Raw genomic sequence first — 20,887 nt, 5'->3', positions numbered from 1 at the left:
ATTATATAAATCTAAAGAAATATTTGAAGACATGTATCATTTGCCTTATTAAGTCACTCACAATTGCTTAAGTTTCTCTCGAATGAATATAAACATTGAATTTTGAAAACTATGGAGACTGATTTTTTAAAAATTGAGATATAATTTACATACTAAAACATTTACCCTTTTATGATTCAGTGGTTTTTAATATATTTTAAGATTGTGCAACCATCATCACTGTCTAATTCCAGAACATCTTTTCACCCCCAAAAGCAATCCTGGACCCATTAGCAGCTCCCTACTTCTCTCCAGCCCCTGGGAACCACCAGTCTATTTTCTGTCTCTATGGGTTTGGGTATTGTGGACATTTCATATAAATGGAATCATACAACTTGTGGCCTTTCGTCTCTGGCTCCTTTCATTTAGCATAATGTTTTTGAAATTCATCCATATTGTAGCATGTATGTATCACTACTTCCTTCCTTTATGTGACTGAATAATATTTCATTGTATGGCCATACCACACTTTCTTTACTCACTTACTAGTTGATGGACATTTGGGTTGTTTTGACTTCTTGGCTAATATGAATAGTGCTGCTGTGAACATTGTATATGAGTCTTTGTGTGAATATATCTTTTTGGTTCTCTTGGATATATAATTAGGAGTAGAATTGCTAGATCATATGTTAACTCTAAGTTTAACTCTGAGGAACTACCAAGCTGTTTCTTTTTTTTTTTTTTTTAATTTTATTTATTTATTTGTCAGAGAGAGTGAGCACAGGCAGACAGAGAGGCAGGCAGAGGCAGAGGGAGAAGCAGGCTCCCTGCTGAGCAAGGATCCTGATGTGGGACTCGATCCCAGGACGCTGGGATCATGACCTGAGCCGAAGGCAGCCGCTCAACCAACTGAGCCACCCAGGTGTCCTACCAAGCTGTTTCTTAAAGTGGCTGCACCATTTTACATTCCCATCAGCAGTGTTCAAAGTTCTGAATTTCTCTGCATCCTAACCAACACTTTCTATTGTCCATCCTTTTTTATTTTTTAAGATTATTTATTTATTTATTTATTTGACAGAGAGAGAGAGAGAGATCACAAGTAGGCAGAGAGGCAGGCAGAGAGAGAGAGAGAGAGAGAAGCAGGCTCCCCGCTGAGCAGAGGGCCCGATGTGGGACTCGATCCCAGGACCCTGAGATCATGACCAGAGCCAAAGGCAGGGGCCCAACCCACTGAGCCACCCAGGCGCCCTGTCCATCCTTTTTAAAATTAAGTCTTTTATTTATGTAAGTAATCTCTAAATCCAGCGTGAGGCTCAAACTCACAAACCGGAGATCAGGAGTCGCATGCTTTTCTGACTGAGCCAGCCAGCTGCCCCATATTGTCCATGTTTTGAAAAAATTTTTTTAAAGATTTATTTTAGAGAGAGAGGATGAGTGGTAGGAGCAGAGGGCAAGGGAGAGAATCTCCAGCAGATTCTGTGCTGAGCACAGAGCCTGACACAGGGCTTGATTTCACAACCCCGAGATCGTGTCCCTAAGCAAAACCAAGAATAGGATGCTCAACTGACTGAGCCACCTAGGCTCCCTGTTCATCTTTTTTATTAGTGTCATTCCAGTGGGTGTGAAGTATCTCACGGAGTTTGATTTGTACTTCCTTGACGAATAAAGACATTAAGCATCTTTCCATATACTTATTGGCTATTTTTATAATTCTTTGGAAAATGTCTATTTAAATCTTTTGTACCTTTTTAAAATTGGGTTATCTGTGTTTTTATTATTGAGTTATAAGTGTTCTTTGTATATTTTAGATACAAATCCCTTAGCAAATAAATGTATGGCTTGTAAATATTTCCTCCCATTTTGGGGTTATCTTTTCACTTTTTTGATAGTATCCACTGAGGCACAAAACTTTCAAATTTTGATGAAATCCAATTTATATATTTTTTTCTTTGATTGTTTGTGTTTTTGATATCATATTTAAGAAACTGTTGCTTAAATCAGGATCATGAAGATTTGTACCTATGTTTCTTTTTGAGAATTTTATTATTTTAGCTCTTATATTTAGGTCTATATTCCATTTTGAGTTAATTTTTGCCTGTGATGTGAGTTATAAGTCGAATTCATTTTTGTATGTGGCTATTTAGTTGTCCCAGCCCTATTTTTGAAAAGATTCTCCTTTGAATGATCTTGATACCCTTGTCTGAAATCAATTGACCATGGATATAGAGATTTATTTCTGGACTTGCAATTCAGTTCCATTTATCTACACATCTGTCCATGTGCCAGTACTACTCTCTCTTGATTACTTTAGCTTTTTGTAAAATTTAAAACTGGGAAGTGTGATTCCTCCAACTTTGTTCTTCTTTTTCAAGGTTGTTTTGCTATTCTTGGATCCCTTGCATTTCTATATGAATTTCTTCATGATCTTATCAATTTCTATAAGAAATCCAGCTGGGATTTTGATATAGATTTGATATGGAATCTGTAGATCCACTTGCAGAATATTGCCATCTTAAAAGAGTATTGCCATATTAAGTCTTCCAATCCATGGACATGGGATGTCTTTGCTTATATTTAGGCTTATAATTTTTTTCAATGACATTTTGTGGTTTTCTACATATAACTTTTGCACTTTTTTGTTAAAGTTATCCCTAAGTATTTTATTCTTTTTTTTTTTAAAGATTTTATTTATTTATTTGACAGACAGAGATCACAAGTAGGCAGAGAGGCAGGAAGAGAGAGAGAAGGAAGCAGGCTCCCTGTTGAGCAGAGAGCCCGATGCGGGGCTCGATCCCAGGACCCTGAGATCATGACCTGAGCCGAAAGCAGAGGCTTTAACCCACTGAGCCACCCAGGTTCCCAGTATTTTATTCTTTTTGATGCTATTTTAAAATGAATTGTTTTCTTGATTTTATTTTAGTATGTTTATTGCTGGTATATAGAAATACAGTTGTTTTTTTGTAATGTGATCCTGTGTCTTGTAAGCTTGGTGTTCTACTTTATTAGCTCCAACAGTTTTTTGTGTATTCCTTAGCATTTTCTGAATGTAGGATCATGTTCATCTGCAAATAGAGGTTTATGCTCTTTTTAAGCCATTTAATCTGGTGAATAGGTTGTGTGATGAAGATTTCATTTGTAAGTTGAAAATTGTCGTATAGGTACTAGATAATAGTTCAGGGTAACTAAGTGTTCTAGATAGCTTCAAGTTATGAAGTAGTATTCTTTGTTTGATTTTATTGGTGAAAATCTTTCTAAAATGTTTTATATATTTTCCTTGCTTAGAGTTTGTGTAATATGGGTGGTGTAGGAAGGACTAACATTGATTGAACACCCATTAGCATATTAGCATTTTGTATATAATTTATGTACCTTCTTATGTAAATCTCATATATTTCTGTGATAGATATCTTTCTGGTGGGGCACCTGGGTGGCTCAATGGGTTAAACCTCTGCCTTCGGCCCAGGTCATGATCTCAGGGTCCTGCGATCGAGCCCCGCATCGGCCTTTCTGCTTGGTGGGGAGCCTTCTTCCCCCTCTCCCTCTGCCTGCCTCTCTGCCTACTTGTGATCTCCCTCTCTCTCTCTCTCTGTCAAATAAATAAATAAATAAACTCTTAAAAAAATTGATATCTTCCTGGGATTTTTTTTCATTAGGAAACTGAGATTAAGGGACATATTCATGGTCATATATCTAAGTTATAACTCTTGAAACTGATATTCAAACCCAGCCTCTCTTGCTCTCCAGTCTAGCTGTTTTCTGAATACAGTAAACATAATTAGGATTATTTATCAATGTCAGTATTATGAAGTGATGAAGAAAGAACTAGAAATGGCATAGCACTTAAGACTTAAAAGACTGTGGACCTTGGGACGCCTGGGTGGCTCAGTGGGTTAAGCCACTGCCTTCAGCTCAGGTCATTATCCCAGGGTCCTGGGATTGAGTCCCACATCAGGCTCCTTGCTCGGCAGGGAGCCTGATTCTCTCTCTGCCTCTGCCTGCTTGTGTGCTCTTTCTCTCTGACAAATAAAATCTTAAAAAAAAAAAAAAAGACTGTGGACCTTACTTTTTTGTAAAATTTATTTTTTGCTTCTTTTCCCCCTTCCCCCTTTTATTTACATGACATTATGAGGTATGTAAACTTGACTCCCTTTTTAAAATAGTAATAAGTAGGGGCACCTGGGTGGCTCAGTGGGTTAAAGCCTCTGCTTTCAGCTCAAGTCATGATCTCAGGGTCCTGGGATCGAGCCCCGCATCAGGCTCTCTGCTCAATGGGGACCCCGCTTCTCCCCATCTCTCTCTGCTTCCCTCTCTGCCTACTTGTGATCTCTTTCAAATAAATAAATAAAATCTTAAAAAAAAAGAAATTGAAAAAAAGTTAAAAAAATAGTAATAAGTAAATCATCCTTCTGTGTGTTTCTGATCCTCCAGAAAATCATTGTCATCTGTTATTTCTATGTTCTTTGGCTCGTTTGCATCTTTTAAAGCCTTGTGATTTTCAAGTTGCTGACTTAATGGACTATAGGGTTTTTTATAATATTCTGTTTATGGTAGCTAGGCTCCAAAGATGGTCCTTAGTAAGGATCTTTAACCACATGTGTGTTGTTTATTTTTTCGTTCAGTCTGGGCTGGCCTATGCTTTATATTAACCAATAGAATGAGACCGAAGTAAGGCATTGTCAATTCTAGGGCTGGTCATTAAGGGGCAACTTCTGCTTGCTCTGTTTTGGAGCTCCGAAGTGTTACGTAACCAGCTTAGATATTCAGTTGGAGAAATCACATGGAGAGGCCACACGAAGAAGAAAGGCCCTGAGACTATATTAGAGAGAAAGCATTAGCCAATGCAGTGTCTCAGTTGAGCCTCTCCATCTGATTTTTATGACATTAGAGACTCCAAGCATGACCAGTGGGAGAACTGCTCAATTGAGCCCAGTCAACCCACAGAACTGTGTGATATAAGAAAAAAAGTTGTTTCAAATTATTAAGTTTGGAGTGGTTTGTTAAACAGGAACAAATAACTGAAACACTGTTCTAGTTTATCTCTTAATTTCTTTTTGTAATTGAGAGAAAAGTAACATAAAGTGAGATGAACAGATCACAAGTATACAATTTGCAGAGTATGATGCATGTTTATATCTATGAAACTAACAATTTAATCGATATATAGAAAATTTCCTTCACCTCAGAAAATTTCTTCATTCTTTCTTCTGGTCAACACTCACCCCTCATAGGCAGTAACTACCTTGTGTCAACTTGTTTAATGGCTTTTTGGCCAAATTTACTTGCTTTCTTAATTTATTCAGTTTTATTTAATTAATTTTTATTTAGAAATCATAATGACATTTAATATGTCTCTGCCCCACCTCTCTGCTGCTATAAATTGAGATTTAGAGGTAAAAAGTAGGGGAAATTGAAGAATAAAATAAAAATACATACTTCAATATAAAGAATTCTGATGAATATATATTTTTCAATATGTGTAAGAACTTATTCATAATCATACTTCTTACTCATGGCTCTTTCCTATGTTCCAGGCTCTGTTATCCTATACTTCTATGGATTTTACATCCTTCATTTTTCCATCTCTGTGTGCCAGAGAGTCCTGGTTCAGCATCAACATGTGAGGGTAGAGATTGTGGTACATTGCTTACAATGCTTTTAAAAAGAGGAAATGAAAATTGGTCAGCTAAAACTAAAAAAAAAAAAAAAAAAGAACTTAAACTAGTTACTTGGCATACTGGTCTAATTCAGCTCTGACATGCCTGTGGAAAAACAGAGGAAAATGGCTGGGCCTTATCAGAAGTTCAGAGTCATCTTTATGTACCTAGCATCATGGAGTATTTTTTTTTTTAAGATTTTATTTATTTATTTGACAGACAGAGATCACAAGTAGGCAGAGAGGCAGGCAGAGAGAGAGGAGGAAGCAGGCTCCCTGCTGAGCAGAGAGCCCGATGCGGGGCTCGATCCCAGGACCCTGAGATCATGACCTGAGCTGAAAGCAGAGGCTTTAACCCACTGAGCCACCCAGGTGCCCCAGCATCATGGAGTATTAAAGGAAGTCAGTCTATTATGAGGGTTAGGTCCTGCCAGGATTTGCACAGGAAATACAAAAGTAAGAGTATGTACCATATAAATGATGGTTGAGTTTAAAGCACTGTAAATCTGTGCTCATGTAAAATGTGGATCCTTGCAGTGCCCCAGGCTCTAAGAAACTAGATTCACAACTTCTGTTTTCTTGAGGAAGGACTGGTAACTTTTAAGAGGGGTAGGCAGAGGTTAAAGCATAGAAGTTCCTTCTTAAAGATTATTTCCTTTTATTTGAGGTTTTTGTGAAGTTCTTCAAATTTGCCTTAGAAATGCTGTTGGAGGGGAGGGAGTTATTAGTATTTTGGGGATTAGAATTATTTCGGTACAGTACTAATAATATTTCTAAGACATAATGTTTGTAAAGTACCTGGTCTAGTTCCTGGTATGTAGTAAGTGGCCAGTGAATACTAATTTCCCTTTAGAGTTCAGAGAAGAACATCAAAGCCAAGTGAGAAAAGGAAAAAATGGCTTAGAAGTCCATCCATGAGCCAGAAAAAGTAGGATTTAGATAGGCTGATATTGAGGAGGACATTTTTGTCATGGTAGTATGACCCAGATAGCAAGCCCCACTTTGAGTATAGGTGAAAAGTAGTGGTAAAGATGGCTGTAAAGGTAATTTGTATCATATTTTGGAAATTCTTTAGTATTACTAAGAAGTTCATAATAAATCTGTTAAGTAATGAGTCACTGAGGATGGTTTTTGGGCTGAAGAGTTACCTAATCAAAACTGAGCCACAGGGAGATTAATATGGCAGTAACTTGTGGCATATGCTAGAGTGAAGAAAGACTGATGGCACAGAAGTCATTCTGGAGAGTACTGCAGTAATCTAGGCTGCAGGAAAACCTGATTCCTGGGTTTGATTTTCCATTCTTTTCTCCAGCAAATGAAAATACTTGCATCATCTTTATTGTGAATACATATTTTTATTTGTTTTTTGTATTTATTTGTTTTACAGCACTTTGGGGAGTACTTTCATGAGACTTACTGATTTTAAATTTTCTATCAGTTCTTCAATATAAATGGCAGGTAGTCTACCTAAGGGTAGACCTAAGTTGGGGAACCCTCTTGGGTCCCCTCCCTCTTCAGGAGCTTTTTTTTTTTTTAAGATTTTTTATTTATTTGACAGAGAGATCACAAGTAGGCAAAGAGGCAGGCAGAGACAGAGAGGAGGAAGCAGGTTCCCTGCCGAGCAGAGAGCCTGATGTGGGACTTGATCCTAGGACCCTGAGATCATGACCTGGGCCGAAGGAGAGGCTTAACCCACTGAGCCACCGAGGCGCCCGTCAGGAGCTTTTCTACTTGTAAAGTTTACTATCACTCAATAAACTTTGCTTTGCTGGCCAAAAAAAAAAAAAAAAGAAAGAAAAAAAAAAAGCAGACCTAAGTCTGTTGACTCCCAATTTCAGATTCTTTGTTTATATGCTCTTGCATTTTAGAAGCGGCTCTTAAGGCTACCATTAGCAGGCAGGAATTTCGTATACTTGGGAATATTCAGGAATGTAATGGACAGGTTTTTTTTCAGGAAATCGAGAACTACTAATGGTACCATAAAAGAACAAGAGGAGGGGCACCTGGATGGCTCAGTTCGTTGAGCAACAGACTATTGATTTCAGCTCAGGTCATGCTTTCAGGGTCATGGGAAAAAAAAAACAACCCAAGAGGATACTTAGACACATATAGTTTAGTAGGAAGAAAATTGGAAGGATATCTGAAAGCTTTATTCACTATTTCAGAGATCCTCAGGTGGCTGACATAGTGGGGTTATAACATTTCCCCAGGAAACTTCAATACACATTTATCAAAAGCACTAGTGTATTTTGTTACCTTGTCCCTAAATTACTCCATTGGAATACTCAATTTCTTTAAATATTTTAATTATCTAAGATGGAAGGAAATACAAAAAATTGGTAGTATTTGTTGCATTTGGGAAAAGAGATTGATGTCAGAGAAACTGGAGTAGAATTTGTACTTAAAGTTTTATACCATAAGAACACTGTGACCTGTTTGAAAAGAAATTAAAATTAAATTCTTTTCTTTCTATGTCCTTTTTGTGGATAGAATATGTTTAAAATACTTGACTGTATTTGAATGTCACATAAGTGGCCTGTATTTTCAGTTCATTGTCCATGTATTTTGCTATTCTTGCAAAAAAATGCATGTCCATAGTTGAAAATTAACGATTTGAAATTAAGAAAAAGGAAATGCTGCTAGACTCTTAGTCTGAAATTCTTTAATTGCAAAACAACTTTTCTCTTTTCTTGTTTAGGTTGGGTGTTGAAAACAAAAACATATTTTAGTAGAAACTCCCCTGTATTATTGCTTGGAAAATGTTACCATTTTAAATATGAAGGTAAGTGCTAAATTTGTAATCCATTTAAAAATCTTTATAGAAATTCATTGTGTAACTGTTTTCATTGTTTTATTTCCAGATTAATCTACTTTTGGCATATTTCTTTTTGTTTCTTACTTATACTTTTTTTATTGTAGTAAAATACACATAACATAAAATGTACCTTCTTAATAATATTTAAGTGTACGGTTCGGTAGTATTAAATACATTTATAATGTTGTGCTAATAACTTACCACCACTTATCTCCAGAACTTTTCATCTTGTAAACTGAAACTTGACCCATTAAAAAATAGCTCCCCAACCTTTTCTTTCCCTCAGCCCCTGGCAACCACCATGCTACTTTTTATGTCTGTGTTTTGGCATAATTTCTTTTAAGAACCTGTATTTTATGTAACACAAAATATATTGCCATATGGTTTGGGTTTCTATTGAACTCCTTGAGGATGAAAATCATGACCTCTTTTGTTATATCCCTCATAGTTTTGGACTTATGATAGTCTAAATGCTAAGTAAATATTATTTGAATTGATATCCTAATATCCCTGTCAAGTTCTTGGATAGCTTTAAAGTATAGCTAATAATTAAAAGTAGCACCTTAGTTAACCTAATAATGGTAGATTTTCCAATTCTTAAGGATGCTCCAATTTCTGAAATTAATTGACCTTATTTGATATTTTTAAGTTTCCACATATACTCATCCTCTTAATAATTATATGTTTTCTTTTAATAATTATCATATATTTTCTTTTAATAATTTATGTCACTTAATGAGTGCCTTCTATGTGTCAGGCATCATGCTGAGCTCTTTGTGAAATGTCTTTTATTCTTACAAAAGCCTACAACGTTGATTCAAATATCCTTACCTTATGAGTATGGAAACAGGAGCTTAGAGAAGTTAAGTAATTTGTCCAAAGTCACACAGGTATTATATGGCAGAGCTAAAATTTAAATCAAGACTATGTCTCACTTTATGATGGATTTTTTTTCTACTATATGTCTTTGCTTGGTTTTGTGTGTATGAGTGTGTGTATTTTGTGTGAATGTGTGTGTGTGAGTGAGAGGGAGAGAGAGAGAGGGAGAGTAGAGAAAGAGAGAATGTATGTAAGAGTATGTCATTATCAAGGCTATTGTTTTTGGTTGACCTATTTTGGCATATCATTTATCAGCAATTTTCTAAAACCTTGTAAATATCTTATAATAATAACAGCTACCATCTATTATTATGTGCTAGGCAGCATTTTAAGTAATTTACATGTTTAACTGATTGAATCCTCACAACATTCTTGAAGGATGAATAAGAAGGTGATGGACAAAGAAGGGATGCATTTTAGTAAATAGAATGGCACAAGATATTAGAGAGTATATTTCAGAAACAGAGACGTCTAGTGTAGGTATGGTGGGAGAGGATTCTGACAATAATCAAATTATGGAAGAGTTCCTGAATGCTATACTAAAAAGTTTTATCATTTGTTTATAGGCAGAGGAGAATATGGGCTTTGGGGTCAGACATAAGTGCTTTGAATTTGGCTCTTTTTACTAATTAGTTGTTACTTTAGGCAAATTATTTATTCTTCCTAAGTATTAAGGATAACTGTTTCATAAGGGTTTAGTGATGTGCCTGATACATATGAGCATCCTAAATAGTATTATTATTCACGATATAGGAAATTGGAGGAAAAGTTATTAAAATTTTTAAAATTAAATAAAAAAATTTAAAAGTAATCTCTGTGCCCAATGTGGGGCTTGAACTCATGACCCCAAGATCAAGAGTCTCATGCTGTACTGACTAAGCCAGCCAGGTACCCTTTATTAGAATTTTTTTTTTAAGGATAGCATTATAGATTTTTTGGAAGAAATACTTTGAACAGATCCTTGTAGTGGGCTCTTGGAGGCCCTCAACTCAAGAGACAAAAAGTAAATAATGTAGGAGGTATGAATGAAACAAATAGAAGACTATAGTTGACTCTTGAACAATGGGTTTGAATTGTACAGGTCCACTTATATGTGGATTTCTGCAATAATACAGTACGGTACTGTAGATGTATTTTCTCTTCCTTGTGATTTTCTTAATATTTCTTTTTCTCTGGCTTGTTGTAAAAATAGAGTATATACTACATATACAAATATCTGTTAATTGACTATGTTATCAGGTAAGGCTTCTGATCAGCAGTAAGCTATGAGTAGTTAAGTGTTCAGGGACTCAAAATTATACATGGCCTACAGGGTTGGTATTGGAGCCCCTAATTCCACATTGTTCAAGGATCAACTGTATTTTGCTTTGGTTTAGGAGTGGTGATAGAGAGAAGGAGAAAGGTGTGGGGATCTGCAGGGATAAAGGAGAGGACCTAGAAAGGTCGTAAGAGGCTGCATGTCCATTGAGACGTTCCCTACTGACATCCTCTGATCTTTAAGTATAAAGTCGGGTTAGCTTATGAAGTGCTTGGTCTAAGAGAAGTTCTTTTGGAAAGGGGATAAATTTGACATGTGGAATGAAGAAGACAACTCATATTGTAGTGGCTGGACACAGGGAGGACCATTAAAGCTAAAGCTATGGAGATTTAGCAGAAATCTTGGAGGCTAGGTTTGGACTCTTACAGGTCACCGAATTTTTGGCGTGAGCAAGTTGTCTACATTTTCAGAGAGATAGAGAGTGGGGTGCCCAGTTGGCTTCCTAATTACAGTGATTGTTATTTTCTTAGATTTTTGAGCAACAAAATGCCAAATTTCATGTAATTACTTTCAGTGATTATATATTGAGAATGTACTGGTTAGGACATTGATCTTGCCCAGAAGGAGCACATAATAATCATAACTAATACATGCTTTGGAAGAATAATTGATAGAAGAATGATTGGAAGTCAGTTAACAGGCAAGATACAGTGACTCTGATACAGGGTAGTGGAAATGGAGAGGAGGGGATGGATTTGAGATATTTTAAGAGAGTATCAACAGCATTTAACATGATTGGATTTAGTAACATGAGAGACAGAAGATAAAGAAGACTTAAAAACTACTATCTTGGATGATAGGTAGTGTTAGTAACCAAATGTGCTATACTAAAGGAAGCATGGGTTAGAGGGTACATGTTGTTTGAAATACACTATTTAGAAATGAACAGTCTGAGTGAAGTTGGCTGTTTAGAATTTATTTGTATTTATTTTCAAAGAGGTGGCCTTTGAGGCCAATGGGTAAGGTCATATTGATGGAAAGTATAGGCAGAGAACATCCATCTTGAAGGATATCCTGATGAAGAATTAGTGAATGAAATTAAGAAGGAATAGGCAGTATATAGGACAAAACCCCACAATGGTATATTATCAAAGACCAAAGGAAGAGATTTTCAGAGAGAAAGAGTTGGACAAAATGTTTAATGCTCAAAAGAGGTTGAGTAGGAAATAGCCTCAGTAGAGGCTCTAGGATTTAATTGCTGATGACTTTTGAGAGAGCAGTTTCACTGGAGTGGTAAAGATAGAAAAGTAACAGTGGCTAGCCTGCATTTACTCAGTGTGGGTATGATATTTGGTAGAGAAGAATTTCTTTCTTTCTTTCTTTTTTTTTTTTTTAAAGATTTTATTCATTTATTTGAGAGAAAGAAAGAGAGAGACTGAGGGATCATGAACGGGGGTGGGGCATAGTGAGAGAGACATGCAGATTCCCTGAGTGGGGAGCCTGACACCAGGCTCGATCCCACGACCCTGAGATCATGACCTGACCCAAGGTCAGATGCATAACCAACTGAGCCACCCGGGTGCTCCAGAGAAGAACTTCTTATAGAAAACATAACATTATAGGGGCGCCTGGGTGGCTCAGTGGGTTAAAGCCTCTGCCTTCGGCTCAGGTCATGATCCCAGGGTCCTGGGATTGAGCCCCACATTGGGCTCTCTGCTCTGCAGGGAGCCTCCTCTCTCTCTCTCTGCCTGCCTCTCTGCCTACTTGTGATCTCTGTCTGTCAAATAAATAAATAAAATCTTTAAAAAAAATAAATAAAACATAACATCATCGCCTATACAAGAAAATATTGATCAATTTGACCAAATACAAATTTAAAATATCTATATTACAGAAGACACCATAAACAAAATTTCATAGCAAGCCAGATAGAGAAGATATTTACACATACTCTGTCATTCTCTTTTCATGTGTGTAGGTGTCTTATCTGTGTGTGTATCACATGATGATCTTTCTATCTCTCTATCTACATCTTAAACAAAAGGTTAGTCTCCAAAATAATAATGAACTACATATTTAATATAAAGCACATAAACAATCCAAGAAAAAAATGAGCCAAGAAAATCAACAGGCCAGATGCTTTTTAAGTAGAAATTCGAAGGGCAAAATATGGAAAAGTGCTATGCCAATAATAAAGGGAGTGCAAATTAAAATGAGATGACGGGACACCTGGGTGGCTCAGTGGGTTAAGCCTCTGCCTTCGGCTCAGGTCATGATCTCAGGGTCCTGGGATTGAGTCCCACATCGGGCTCTCTGCTCGGCAGGGAGTCTGCTTCCCCCTCTCTCTGCCTGCCTCTCTGCCTACTTGTGATCTCTGTCTGTCAAATAAATAAATAAAATCTTTAAAAAAAAATGAGATGACTATTTCTTAGTTATCGGATTTGCAAAAATTGAAAGGTTTCATGATATCAAATGTTAGCAAGGATATGAAGAAATAGGAACGCAAGCACTGGTGATGAGAGTGTAAATTGGTACAACCTCTTCATGAGCAATTTGAGAATGCTTAGAAAAATTGAAAATATACACAACTTAGGACCCAGAAATTTGACCTCTAAGTATTTACCGTAGTGAAGTTCCCCATATGTGTGGAGAACACATGTACAAGGGTGTTTATTGTAGCTTTATTGAAATAAAAAGTTGGAAACAACTTAAGTGTTCCGTAGTAGGAGGTTTGATTAATAAGGTTATTTATTTATTGGGGCACCTGGGTGGTTCAGTGGGTTAAAGCCTCTGCCTTCGGTTCATGTCATGGTCTCAGGGTCCTGGGATCGAGCCCCGAATCGGGCTCTCTGCTTAGCGGGGAGCCTGCTTCCCCCCTCTCTCTGCCTGTCTCTCTGCCTACTTGTGATCTCTGTCTGTCAAATGAATAAATAAAATCTTAAAAAAAAAAGGTTATTTATTTATTCCACAAATATTTATTGAGAGTCTTATAATGTGCCAGGTACTGGAGTTGATGCTGAAAGTATGATAGGCACAGTCCTTACTGTCAAGGAACTTACTGTCCAGCAGATAAGACATTAAACAAATAAGCACAAAAGTCATCAATGCCATTATATTTGTGATGAAGCAGAAGTACAGGCTGCTATAAAACTACAGAAAGAGACCGAATTAGAAAAGTTGCTAATGGATGTATTTCAAAATAGCTTAAAAAATAAGGGGATGTATTAACATACACAAGCAGAAGTCCGATGTAGAGATGGCTTTAGGTTGGTTAATTCAGTGCCTCTGTGACATCAAGGACTCATATTCTGTTTATCTTCCTACTCTGCTAATCTCAGCATGGTGGCCTTATCTTCACCTACCACTCCTTAAAGTATCAAGTGTCTGTTTCAGCACCAAGCTAGGATATATGACCGAAATGACAGAATCCAGTGGAAGAAAGACTTTTTCTTTGTATTATTTCTTTATTACAAATACTGAGTTTTTATTATTTTAATAATTTTATATTAAATCTTTAGAATTTTGAAATTATGAATTATTCATACATAGAGAAGATAAAAACCTTGTGTATATACTTTTAAGGAGTATAACAAAACTGAACTCAACACAAAAAATATAATATTACTTTATTTAGCTTTAATTTGTTATGACATAACACTCTATGTTAATTACGTTGCAAGAATTCTACTTGCTCTTATGTCACCATTACTTGATAGTCTCCTTTTTTATTAGAGCTACATTTTGATTTTAATTTGCATTTCTCTGATAACTAATGGAATGAGCATATTTTCATAAACATTTTTCCATTTGGATATGTCTTCTATTAGATTCTCTTTTACTTATTGATTCATTCCTAAGTTTTCTTTATGTATTCTAGATGTGAATCCTTTTTTGAAAATATCTATAGGAAATGTCTTCTTCTAATCTATTGGTTACTTTTTAACTCACTTAATGTTATCTTTGGAAGAACAGTAGCTCTTAATTTTAATATAGTCTGGTTAACTATTTTACCTCCTTACATAGTTACTGCTATTGTGTTCTGTTTAATAAATTCTTGGTTACTTTAGGACAAGAACATGTGCTCTCCAGTATTTTGAAGCTATCATTTCTTTGTTCTCTCTGGCTGGTTTTTTTTTTTTTTTTTTTTAAGATTTTATTTATTTACTTGACAGGCAGAGAGAGAGAGGAGGAGGAAGCAGGCTCCCCGCTGAGCAGAGAGCCTGATGCGGGACTTGATCCCAGGACCCTGAGATCATGACCTGAGCAGAAGGCAGAGGCTTTAACCCACTGAGCCACCCAGGCGCCCTCTCTCTGGTTGTTTTCAAGATAATTTTTTCTTTTTTGTGTCTTTCATGTGAACTTTCTTTTACTCTACTTGGAATTCATATCTTTCTTTAAATCTGAAATATTTTCAACCACTTTTAATTTATAGCTGTTCCCCATTCTTCCCATTCTCTCCAGCATCTCTGATAAATCTTTGTTAGATTTTTTTCGTGTCTCTGAAATTCTTTGGTTTTTCACATATTCTATTACTTTGTCTCTCTGTGCTGTATTCTGAGTAATTTCTTTAGCTCTTAATTCTGGTTTCTTAATTATCTCCTGAGCGGTATATAATTTTCTGTTTAATCTTACATCAAATTTCTATTTTTACTTATTATATTTTTCATTTCTAGCAGTTCCATTTGATTTTCTTTCCTATGTGCCTGATCAGTTTTAATAGTCTGGTTTTAGTTATTTGTCTAACTTTCAATACTCTTCTATTTTTTAAACATATGCATACTTATTTTATCCTGTATTTGATAATTTCAAGAGCTGTAGTCTTTGAGGGTTCATTTTACAATTTGCTTACTTATAATTATTTCTCATATTAACTTGTTTAAATTGTGATAGTCAGCCTTGATTGAACCCTCAATGTTAATAGCAGTTCTCTTCTGTTTCCTTTATCAGCTTTCATTTCATTCTTTGTTGTGGTTCTTTGAGACTTCCCATGCTTCTTAGAGCTCTGCTCTCACATCTCTCCCGTCATAAAAAACAAAAGCAAAGCAAAAGTTTAAAAACCCCTCTTCCTTTGGTTCCACTTATCTTACATTCACTGACAAATGTTTATTGCATCCCTTATGAACTGAATGAGCTCTCTGCTAAGTCCTAGAGCTTTAGGGGTGCAGAAGAAAGCATTCCTTCTCCTCTAGTGTACTTGAAATTTGGAAAGGAGGCAAATGTAAATAAATATTATAGATTAATTAAGATTTTGAAAAGAAAAGCCAGTAAAAGAATGGAATAGTAGGGGCAGTATTACTATAGTGGAAAGTCAACAGGACAATGAAGTTCATTTAGTATTGGCAATTTTCCAATAATATTTAGAGTAAATTTTTTTCGGGGGCAGAAAGGGGGAGGGGCAGAGAGAAGGAGAATCCTAAGCAGGTTCCACGCCCAGCATGGAGCCCTAGTAGGGTTCATCTTCTGACCCTGAAAACATGACATAAGCCAAAATCAAGAGTCAAAGGCTTAACTGACTGAGCCACCTGGGTGCCCTGTAAATTTTAAATTTAGAGGCCATTTAGAGTAAACATTTAGAGTAAATTTAGAGACTAGATTTTTTTTTAAAAGATTTTATTTGTTTATTTGACACAGAGAGAGAGAGAGTACAAGCAGGGGGAGCAGCAGAGGCAGAGGGAGGAGCATACTCCCCGCTGAGCAGGGAGCCCAATGTGGGACTCGATCCAGGACCTTGGGATCATGACCTAAGCCAAAGGCAGCCACTTAACTGACTGAGCCACCCAGATGCCCTAAAGACTAGATCTTAAAAGGATAAAGAAATAATCACTTCATCAAGGTAGGAGATTAGGCAAGCCACAGGATGAGGTGTGAGAGTTATGTACTATTGTATCAGATTTCAAACAATTTAAATGTCTCTAAAGTAGAAATTTTGGACATATTTGTAGGGCCTTGTTAATTTCTAGGCATTTCTATTTGTAATTAACTTCAAATATTGAGAGAAATTCATTGATCGTGGGGGTTTGGTAGTCATTCTTTTTATTGTCATTGAATCTGTAGGCCACAAGTTACCTTCATTAAGCTGAATATTATGAAGTTTAGGTGACTGTGATTTTTTTCAGAATGAACTTGAAGGAGGATAGGTGCAGCAAGAATAAAGAGTAAAAGCATGATAAAACTGCTCTAACATCCTGCAGAAGGGCATTGGAAATTGAACTCCTTGGAATTGAGAGTTGTAGGCAGATTTATCTATCCACCTGTCCACCCACCTAAACCAAGCAACATTTATTAGGATCTACTTGTTTTAGACACTGTGCTGCATGCTGAGATTGTAAAGGTGACTAAGATATTCTCTCTTTTTCATTTTGAGAGAGTAATCAAGGAAAGTTAGTTCATTTGAGCCTCAGTATTTTGTAAATTATTGGGCAGTGACCACAGTTTTCATATAGAAATTGTATTATAGATAATCAATTTGAAAAAGCTTTTTAAAATGATATATGTGGGTCAGAACACTTTTTAAAAAACTGTATTTCAACATGAAAGGATAACTATATACTTAGGAATTTTATATTCTTACTCTTTAGTTTCTTAGTTTTGATTTTATAATTTGAGTATAAATATTCATGACAATAAATACAATGTGCACATTTTATTTGATTTTAAGAACTAGTTTATGTGATTACATTCAGTCTTATATATTGACAAATCATGATATTTTACTTGCAGATCTCATTTTAGAGAGCACTAATATGTATATCCTCAGCCAAATGAGGCAAAAAGAAAAGGTGTTTTTATATTATCCCCTCATAAAAGAGTTGATTATATTTGGAATATAGGATATTATTATTAACAGTATTACTGATGATACCTTTTATTAGCTAGTTCAAGAGTGTACAAAACATTTCAGCATCCATTCGCATTTGATTTTCATAACAGCCTGATTAGGCAGAATAACATTTATCTTCATTTAAATTGAAAAAAACTATTAGAAAAATTATAATATACTCCATATCTAATGGACAGTAATGGGGACATAATACCATTATTGACATTTCTTTGCATATATTTAGACTATAGTTTATACTTTTATTTTGTAGATGAGAATAAACTGTTACCTGCAAGATCAGGATGTACAATAGAAGATCATGTAATTGCAGGAAATGTAGAAGAATTTCGTAAAGATTTCATTTCAAGAATATGGTTGACCTATAGGGAAGAATTTCCTCAAATAGAAGGCTCGGCTTTGACAACAGACTGTGGTTGGGGCTGTACATTAAGAACTGGCCAGATGCTATTGGCTCAAGGACTCATACTACACTTCCTTGGTAGAGGTAAATAAAATCTCTGTTTTTGCACGGAATTTTTGTTTTGGGGAGCCAGGGACAGAGGAAGAAGGAGAGAGAGAATCTTAAGCAGATTCCAGGCCCAGCGCAAAGCCTGATGTGGGACTCAATCTCAGGACCCTGAGATCATGACCTGAGCCAAAATCAAGAGTCAGAGACTTAACTGACTGAGCTACCCAGGCTCACCTGTTTGTTTTTTTTAATTTGAAGTCCAGCTTATAAACTGTAAAATTTCCTATAGTTAATTTCTTGACTTCCTTATGTCTTCTAAAGGTTGTAACTAATATAGCATATTCCATCTTTATTGAACTAGGGTAGGTATGACTTACATGTATGAGTTTTTAGTAGCCTTTGGGTTTTTTTATTGTTATTATTTAGTTTTTTTTTTATTGAATTATCTGGATTATCCCCAGTTCAGTAAATTTTGAGCAGGTCAATAGCAGTGACTTTGAGCAGGTAGTTGATATTTGTATATTATTTAAATCTTAAGAAATTTAAGCCATTTCTTTATTTTCTCTCTACATATCAATAATGCTTTAAAATATTTTTATCTTTACAAATATGATTATAATCAGTTAACTTGATGATGCATATTCTTAATAAGGTTATCATGCTTCATCTTAAGGTCATCATGTTTCATCTTTTAGACTCTCAAAAATATCATTGATACTTCTTACATATATCTATTTTTAAAAAAGAAAAACCTTTCTTACCATTTCTGTTAGTCCATTTTTTTTATAATTTGTACATTTGTAGGAAGATTTTAGTTTAGTATTTTAGCCTATCATATGTGGTTATTACTAAGTATTATATTTTTAAAGTGTTAAATAATTTCCCTGCATTACATGGCAAATATTTGGTAACCTTTTTGTAGGGATTATTGATGAGATTATTTAGAGAGAATGTTTATTCAAGAGTGGTATGGATAATACAAAGAAAAAGAATTTTTAAACTTTCTCTGAGATGATTTATTTGTAGTCTTGTGCAGTCATTGGCAAGAATTGGGATATTTTTCACAGTCCTAATTAGTTCTCTGAGTCTACGATTCATTTTTTTAACCTAAAGTTACATGTGTGCTTCATTTTTTTAACCTAAAGTTACATGTATGCTTGAAATAAAAACAGTCATAAAAACTGTGAAGTAGTGAATATAGTTAGTTTTGGGGAGATGTTTGATCTTTAATGACTTCTGTTTATCAACTTTTCATTTACTAGAAAATTGATATTACTCTCTAAACAATGATTATTTTGAAAGGATTGTTTGAGAAAAAAACAAAGAAAAGAAATTTAAAACTTCCATGGTAGACTTATATTTTAACATATAATCAAAATCTGCTTTCTGAAGTTATTCTCTCATTAATGTTTAGTGATTATGTTTATTGTGCCTTTGGATAGTCAAGACTGGATGTCTGATAAACAGTACTGGTAAGGGAGTACAGATGTCCTCATTCCATTTCAGCACTGTCAAAGAAAAGAAAAGAAAAAAAGAAAAGTATTTTCTGGAGTTGTTTATTTGTACCTGAGTTTACTATTTTTAAAAAATTCATCTCAATTTTTTTTTAACATCTCAAAGCTTTATTGAGATATAATTTATATAACATAAATTCACTCAGTTAAAGTGAACAATTCAGTGGTTTTTGGTATGCTTCCAGGGTTCTGCAACCATCACCATCACCGAATTTTAGTACATTTTCATCATCCCCAAAAGAAACCTCCTATCCTATGACAGTCACTCCCAGTACCCTGCTTGCCATATGCAACCAATCTACTTTCTCTCTCTATAAATTTGCCTACTTCTAAGTTTACTATTTTAGTTTGGTAACCTATATGACTTTAAATGCTATCTACTTATTTTAGTAGAATTGTTAAAATCTATTTAAAAGATCTGAACACCTTGCTTTGGAACTTCTATAGCTTGGACGTGGCCTGATGCTTTGAACATTGAAAATTCAGACTCTGAATCATGGACTTCCAACACTGTAAAAAAATTTACTGCATCATTTGAAGCATCACTTTCAGGGGAAGGAGAACTCAAAACCCCAACAGTTTCTCAGAAGGAAACAATCAGAAGATATTCTGATGATCATGAAATGCAAAATGAAATTTATCACAGGAAAATCATCTCTTGGTTTGGTGATTCCCCTTTGGCTCTCTTTGGTTTACATCAACTAATAGAATATGGAAAGAAGTCTGGGAAAAAAGCCGGAGATTGGTATGGACCAGCTGTGGTTGCTCATATTTTAAGGTAAAATTGTATTGAAATCTTTCATCTTACGACAGAGGTCCTTAGGCTTAGAGATACTGATTTTTGCAGTGCATATATAAAATTGGCAGTTTTAAAGTCTTACTGCTTGAGAATATTCACAAGGAAGCTTTCATTTGCTAATAAGGAAAAAACAAGACCTTGCAACTCTAGTTGCATTTAATTTATCTATGACAAATTTTTCTTTTGTTCATTGGTATAGATATCCAGGGTTTCTGTCTAACCAGGTTTTCATTAGACCACCTTATTGGGATGTTCTAAAAACTAACAACTCTTTCAACCTTGGAGCATGCATAACATTATAGTTTTTTTTTTTTTTAATAGTGTAACCTGGGGGCTGTAATGTACTGATAGTGTAATGAAATGTCAAGAGCTAAAATTGATGTTTTCAGCATTTCTTTGCACACATCAAATTCTTGTGAATTGTAAATGTATGGGACTATTAATATTATAATTATATCATAGTAAAAGTAAAGGGTCTGTGACATTCAGAGTAGTTAGAAAAAAGTCAAAAGTCAAATTTCACTGTACCTCAGCCTTTTATGTGCCATTTGTTTGGATACTGCTTGATTTAAAAAAAAAATTGTCTTATTTGTTGTATGTTCCATTGTTGTAAATGGAATCATTAATATATTATCCAGATATAGTATATTATAGTAAGTTTACTCCATTTAAACTCATATATAAATTAGAAATTATTATAA

The 20,887-nt window shown here is 35.2% G+C and overlaps 1 protein-coding gene across 2 annotated transcripts in view; it reads left to right on the top strand.

Moving 5' to 3' along the window:
• ATG4C (autophagy related 4C cysteine peptidase) overlaps nucleotides 1-20,887 on the top strand; it is an 84,221-nt gene that overhangs the window by 22,640 nt on the left and 40,694 nt on the right. For both annotated transcript variants that reach the window (XM_080801271.1, XM_080801272.1), the window contains exons 3-5: nucleotides 8,331-8,414; nucleotides 17,676-17,909; nucleotides 19,835-20,165. In XM_080801271.1, coding sequence (XP_080657397.1) covers nucleotides 8,331-8,414; nucleotides 17,676-17,909; nucleotides 19,835-20,165 — 649 coding nt within the window. The remainder of the gene's footprint in view (nucleotides 1-8,330; nucleotides 8,415-17,675; nucleotides 17,910-19,834; nucleotides 20,166-20,887) is intronic.

The sequence above is a fragment of the Martes martes genome (genome assembly GCF_963455335.1).
Source record: "Martes martes genome assembly, chromosome: 4".
In the NCBI taxonomy this organism is placed as follows: domain Eukaryota; kingdom Metazoa; phylum Chordata; class Mammalia; order Carnivora; family Mustelidae; genus Martes; species Martes martes.
This window is presented reverse-complemented; position numbering and strand designations above follow the sequence as displayed.